Source organism: Curcuma longa, unplaced genomic scaffold (genome assembly GCF_044706935.1).
Source record: "Curcuma longa cultivar G26 ecotype Majalengka, Jawa Barat unplaced genomic scaffold, ITB_CL_G26_1.1 contig_16302, whole genome shotgun sequence".
NCBI lineage: Eukaryota > Viridiplantae > Streptophyta > Magnoliopsida > Zingiberales > Zingiberaceae > Curcuma > Curcuma longa.
This window is the reverse complement of record NW_027430318.1, coordinates 56,926-64,194: the sequence shown is the minus strand read 5'-3', so window position 1 is coordinate 64,194 and position 7,269 is coordinate 56,926. Positions and strand designations below refer to the sequence as shown.

The window sequence follows — 7,269 nt, the reverse complement described above, 5'->3', positions numbered from 1 at the left end:
AGTCATCAATAAAAACCACATAATAAAGAAAACCTTGATTTGATAAAATAGGAGCAGGACCCCAAACATCAGAATGAATTATTTCTAAAAGAAAACTAAACACATGAGAAAAAAGGGATAAATGGTAATTTGTGGCTCTTTGCTTTCGAACATGCTTCACAAGACTGTGATGAAGATTCTTGTTGTGGCTTGAGAAATATATGGATGACAAGATCGAAATAGTCGGTGATCCAATTTATGATGAAGACGAGATCGAGTCAATTAGTGAGCCAGTGTATGACGAGGTATTTTATGGTGATGATTGTAAGATTCTAGATGACGGATTATCTGAGAATGCAATTTATTTTTTAGCAGAAGTACAACAACTGCCTAAAGATTTGACAGAATTAATATCAAAGGATCTTCCTCCTATTCCACCACTTATGCAACGACTTTTGATTCATCAGCACTTAAAAAAATTTTATTTTGAAGATACTATCCTGAACTCGAAGATAAGTTCTTTTCAACTTGGGTCGTCTGATGCAGGAGCATCTAGCAACATAATTAGTTTATATCTCCCGATACAATTATATTCTCCTTTGAGCTATGATGAGAAGACATTGAGGCTATCAACCTCTCTTTTGGGCTTTGAAGAAGGACGATTGAGGCTACCAACAAGGAAGATGATCCACCCTTGGCCTCTTGATGTTATATTCGTTAGCAGATCGACAAGAATTTCTAAAACCCAGCAACTACTAATGAATTTTATTGATTTGGTGCAAGATGATCTCCTTCCTGAGCGACCACCTGACACTACTCTAAATTGGAGGACGAGTTTCTTTCAACCTGGGGCGACTGATGTAGGAGCATCCAAAGATTTTTATTATTAATTTTGATAATTTTTATTTTTGAAGTTTTTGGTATTTAGAGTAGTTTTGAAAAGTTCTATTTTTTTTAAATCCGTTTCGGATTTTTAGGAATTGAGTCGGTTAAGAAATTTTTCTTTTTATTAGGAAATTTTCTTTTCTAGTTTGTTAAGAAATTTTTCTTTTTTATTAGGAATCTTTCTTTTCAAATTTGTTAAGAAATTTTTCTTTTTATTAGGAATCTTCTCACTTGGTTGCCAGATTCAAGGAACTTTAGTACTTTAACCTGCAGGTCTAGAGTTCGAATCTTGAAAAGGCAAAAATCCACTTATCCCGACCTCTATTTTTTTGTGGGTCATGGGTCGTCGACCATCGACCGTGCCGTTACCTACTAGGACTTTCCACCCCTGCCCAGTGGACTTCAAGTGAGCAGTTCTCACTTGGTTACCAGATTCAAGGAACTTTAGTACTTTAGCCTGCAGGTCTAGAGTTCGAATTTGGGGAAAGTAAAAATCCACTGGGCAAGAGTGGAAAGTCCTAGTAGGTAACGACACAGTCGATGGTCGACGGCTTATGACCCATAAAAAAATAAGGGTCGGGATAAGTAGAATTTTCACGGGCGATTATTGTAACGACCCGGCCCGTCCACTCGTTTGTCTTCACTCTGACCAACTATCCCATCTCAATTAGGATCATTGCTCATTTTCATGTTCATGCAATGTGAAAATCTTGACATTGCTCTAACAAACAATATCTAATGAATAAAAAGAATATATATATATATATATATATATATATATTTATTTTCATGTGCAAGCAATGTGATTAAATATCAGTCTTTTTCAAATGATAATCTCAGTTAGTCACATTGACTCAATCTTTGGGGGTGACCAGTTCGATCCCACAGAAGTTTCTCATCGGCCACCAGGATAAATCGGGAAGCGCACATAGCGGCCAACCCAGATGCCCAGCATCCTTTGATTACGATATCCATTTGGAGGAAAATTTCTGTAAATATGCCGTAGTTGGAGATCGAATCACGGGTATCTGAGTGACAACCTGAATATCCTACCGCGGCACTATGGCCCTGCAGACCAATATCAATCTTTTTCAATATTCAATGGATGGTGGGCCAGATTTACTTGACTTAAGAGGCAAATTTTTAATGAATTAAAATTTCCTTTTTTAATAACCAAAACAAGCCTTAAATTGCATGACTCGAAACATCAACCACATCTAGCTTCTGAGCCCCTGAGATGCTTCTCTACGATCTAATCTCTTCCGTCCATTTCTCGTATTAACCCTCATCACACCATCTGATCACATGACTGCCACTTACGAGATAACGTTCCGTTATATGGCATCCCGCTAAAACCGATCTTCGCCTCGTATCGTCCGCTCATAATCGATCGGACGTCGGAGGAAACTCAATCTCACCATCGTTACTATCGCCCACGAATCCTATAAACTGCAGGTGCGGCGAGAAGAGCGGTGCGAGCGCCTCGCGGACCAATCGGATCTCGAGGGGATGCCGGCAATGCTTTGGTGTTCTACGTCGCGGGGTCCGATTCGGTCTCGCGAGGCGACGCCCGCAGCCCAATGTGGCCGCCTGAGGAACTGGGCGGGGGTGCGGTGCGCCTGCAAAGCATTCTCCGGGCTGGAGGTGGCTGTTGCTGCAGCCGCAGCGGTTGCCGCCCGCGATAAAGGTGTCGGAGAGAAGGCGCTGGCTGAAAGGTTGAGGCTTGGGAGTCTGCTACCTGATGGACTGTCGTATAAGGAGTGTTTCATCGTAAGATGCTACGAGGTGGGGATCAACAAGACAGCTACAGTGGAGACCATCGCCAACCTTCTCCAGGTTCTGATAAAGATCCCAACCCTATTTGTATCTGCACATATCTTTACCCCTTTCTCTGCCCATTACGCAGTTTGATTTGAAAAATTCTCTCTCAAAAAAAAAAAAACATTTTCAATCCTGTTTCCTGCAGAAACCCGTTTGTTTACTTCCTAAATTTCCATTCTTCTTTATTCAAGTGTTTCTTCATACTGGTATCATGGATATTCTCATCGATTTGAATGTATACTCACTTTTGGTCGTTTATTCATCAATTCTTCCATCTGTTTGTTTGGCCTTTGTTTCTGTTTAACCCATTTTTAAGTCATACCCCTTGTTTATCTGAAAATATGGATCCTGGGGTGATAGGGGTGACCATGGTGATGTGTTATAGTGCTTAAACATTATCACCTCTGCAGGAAGTAGGAGGTAGCCATGCACAAAGTGTCGGGTTCTCCACTGATGGATTTGCTACAACACCTACTATGAGAAAGCTTGGCCTAATATGGGTGACTTCTCGAATGCACATTGAAATATACAAGTATCCTGCTTGGTGGGTTCTTGAAAATGTTCCCTTTGACTTAAATTTTATGAGATTGAACCCAATGTCATTTTTTTTTGTAGGGGTGAGGTGATTGAGATAGAGACTTGGTGCCAAAGTGATGGAAGAATGGGAACAAGGCGTGATTGGATTCTCTGGGATTTGGCTACTGGTGAAGTTATCGGTAGAGCTACCAGGTCAGATTGCAAATTTCTACTACCAATTTAGTCATGCCAAAATATCTTGTATTCCTAATGTTTAAGGTTCATGCTTTTAATAGAAAATAATAGATGAAAGGTTCATGAATGTATTTGAGAAACACAAAGACAAGTTCATAAATGTGTTTGAGAAAATAGTAACTTTAATATTCAGAAACTGAGTGTTCTTAAGAGTGATAAGCTATTTAATTTGTTTGTTAATGGCTATTAAGTCATCAATCTCGTGCTAGTGTTTTCTTTACGTGAGGTGAGGGTAAGGGCCAGAGATCAGTATTCTGAACTAAGATGTACAAGAAAGTAGTGCATCTGTACATGTTTAGTCGGAATATGTTTCTTTCTTTCTAAAAGGTAATATCACAAGATCTGTATAAGATAACAGTAAATTAGAGAAATTGAATATGTTCTGTTTACAAGGTCTTAAACTATGCATACAAAGTTGTGAATAATGTAAAGATCACAAGTGCCTCTAAAATCACCAATTGAGGCTGGAGATGGATCTAATACCACTTGCTTCCGCCGCCTCAAAGCACACACTTGGGAGTCCAAATTTGGTTTCTTAGAATGTGAAATACCTTCCATCACAAGGCAAGTTGGTGTAATTTTCATCTCCCTTGCCAGCACAACTCAAATACACAACAAAGAATGAACAATTTAATGTGGTTTGAATAAGCTTATGACCACAGAGAGAAACCTCTCTAAATAATATTAGATTAAAAGCATAATAAAAACCAGACAAATCAATGTTCAGGCCTTGTTCAAGAGATTTATCAACCCATCTAGACTTCTCTATCAACACTGATAAACTTCTATTCCAACACCAATAGACTTCTCTCTCAACACTGATATTAAAAAGTCTCTACCACTTTCCAGACATAAAACAATATTCCCCCAAAGGAAATGCTCTTCTCTACTCAATCTTTTGGTCTGCTATAATGTCTCCTCAACTTTGGAACACTTCACCAGTAGAAATTTGCATCCTTAGGCATCACCATATAAAACAATATTGGAAACCATCTAAAAGAAATCCTAAAATTGTATTTTTTTTTTGCCATAGTAAGGTCTATTTGGTCCAATATGTTACCGAATCCAATAATACCTCAAGAACATATTACTCCAGAGGGATCCTGCTACTCTTATTTTGCTCCACAGCAACACATGTTGAAATCATCTGATCCCTGACTCCACCTCAGGCAAGCCCATGTGTAACTAATCTGATTGATGGTGTTACTTGACCATGAATGGAGATCCCTAGATTCCTCTGTGTGTATGGGTATCATGAGACTGACTGTGTCTGTGTCATCCAAGTGCTCTACATGTACTAATCATCTCATTGTGCAGGCAATGTCCTCAATGATATAGGCGTTTCAGTAACTTACAGTCATATGGATTCACATACTTAGTACTTCACTAGTTGCTCCACGGTAATCTTCCTCTGAATTCAATTCACTTAATCCAGGCCCATCTATTATGAGATCATAAGTATAATGAAAATCCAACAAATCAATTTGTGCACTTTGTACAAGAGATGTCCTAATCCTCCCTAGACCTCTCTCTTAACATCAACTAAGGAAAGTTGAAAACCTCACCTCTAATGCTCGCCGAATAGAGAAAACTTTTCCTGAGAAGAAACCTTTGCAAGTCTTTTTGTCTCCTACAACCTCCGAATGCTACTACAACCTCTTCAAGATGCGAAGATGAGCCATTAGTGAGAAATTTACTCTCCCAACCATCATCATGTAAATCGAAAAAAAAATCTTAAAGGTTTAATTTGACACTTGGGTCGCAGCCAGATACCAAATCAACAAATAAGAGTGAGTTTGTGATTTCATTCTGCCTGATTAGTAGGGGCTTTTAGAAGTTTTTATATTGAGGAAGCAATAGGGAGAAATATAACTAGTTCTATTTCTTAATTCTGTTTCTTGGTAGCGTGAGAGATATTGCTTCTCACTTTATTTTTGTCTCAGCAAGTGGGTGATGATGAATGAAAAAACCCGGAAGCTTCAACGAGTAAGTGATGAAGTCAGGGAAGAAGTGTTTGTGCATTGTCCAAGAACTCCCAGGTAAGCATCTGAAGGGCCTTCTTTTTAGTCCTTCAAGTATCATGGATTTCCTTTTAACTATGCAGAATAAATGATTTTGGTATATGAAGCATAATTTTAACTTGGTCTCTATCATTTTGCACTGTAGGCAGTTTGGTACATTTAGAAATGTGAGTATGTCATATAACTTTTTGTCCATGTAGATTAGCATTTCCAGAGGAAAACAATGGCAGTCTAAAGAAAATTCCAAAACTGGATAATCCTGCTCAATATTCCCGGTTAGGGCTTGTGGTAGGGTATTCTATTCATTGAAATATTCTTAGAATAAGTCATCTGATATAGCTTTGCTGATGATCAAATCCATTTGATTTATGGAGCCAAGGAGAGCTGATTTGGACATGAACCAACATGTAAACAATGTAACCTACATCGGATGGGTCCTTGAAGTATGTACTCCTGATCTAACCTTACCGCATATGCTAAGTTACAGCATAGAATCAATTAATATTGCTTTTCCCATACATATTGACACTCTTGCAGAGCATACCGCAAGAGATCATAGACACCCATGAACTGCAAACAATCACTCTAGATTATCGCCGAGAATGCCAGCATGACGATGTTGTGGATTCACTTACTAGTCCAGAAGTTTCAGAGAACGGTAACACAAATGGGGTTGTCTCCTCCAGTCCCTTTGTTCACGATCAAGATCTGCAGCAGTTCTTGCACTTCTTGAGATTGTCAGGAAGTAGTCTCGAAATAAACAGAGGCCGGACGGTGTGGAGGAAGCTGGCTCGCTGAGGTTTTGGACTATATATTCTACCTCTCTGTTAACAAATAAAGAATATGGTTGAGCTTGTTGAGTTGTCACGTAGTTACCGTAGTCACTCATTATTCATCTTCATCGGGTGTTCCTTTAGGACACTCTTGTTGCTACTTTGAGAGGCTACTGGAATTTCACCTCTTGGGAGTTGTTTCATTTTCGTAATCAGATTGGTAAGAGGTTCAGTTGTAGCAGTCAATGTTCTTTTAAGGGCATAGTGATCAGTTTTTATGGAGAGAACTATAAGTTTACCCTCTATTTGCTATATCAATTAAATAACTTGGTGGTGAGAAAGAACCTTGTTGGCCGGTGATATGACTTGGATATTGTGTACCAAAGACCCTTCCAATGGTTGGCACTGTTGGAGGGAAATCTGTTAAAATCAAACGAACTAATTCGATCAATCAGTTTTTAGATATGGATTGAGCTAATAAGGTGTCAGTTTGGCTGCATCGGTAAGGGTTTATTAGTCATCACACCTCTTAAGGTATGGTATATGTTCTTGTTTGAAATCGCGGTCTGGTGAATTAACAGAAGACAACAGTAGAGGAGGAGGTGTTGTAGATTTTAACGGCGAGGAGAATGATTGATTGAAATCGAAGAAGACACGAGAAGGCCTGCAACACTTAAATGGAGATTAGAATGAGTGTTGAGGAGGTTTGACGGGATCACTTTGACATTATTGGCGGCTCGCAGTCCTGCTAATAATGTCTCATATTCTGCTTTATTGTTTGAGGTTTAAAATTTTAATTGGATGACGAGTTGTAGTACTTCTTCTTAGGGTGAAATTAATAACACTCTGACTTCACTGTCTTGTTTCGTGGAGGAACCATCCACAAAGACTTTCTAAGTTTCTTGTATTTCTTGATCGGAAATTTTAGTTTAAAAAATCAGTTAGTGCTTGTGCCTTGATAGTTATCTGAGGTTGTTACTGAATATCATATTCATTGAGTTTTGTCATCCATTTGATAA

General features: G+C 38.9%; 1 protein-coding gene across 1 annotated transcript; it reads left to right on the top strand.

Annotated features, from left to right (window-relative positions):
• Window positions 1–2,352: 2,352 nt before the first annotated feature.
• Window positions 2,353–6,496, top strand: LOC141816367 (oleoyl-acyl carrier protein thioesterase, chloroplastic-like). The gene is made up of 7 exons (XM_074704156.1): window positions 2,353–2,700; window positions 3,096–3,229; window positions 3,301–3,414; window positions 5,400–5,495; window positions 5,678–5,765; window positions 5,852–5,920; window positions 6,015–6,496. The coding sequence occupies exons 1-7, from the start codon at window positions 2,374–2,376 to the stop codon at window positions 6,273–6,275; spliced, it is 1,089 nt and encodes a 362-aa protein (XP_074560257.1). The 5' UTR covers window positions 2,353–2,373; the 3' UTR covers window positions 6,276–6,496.
• The last annotated feature ends 773 nt before the right edge of the window (window positions 6,497–7,269 follow it).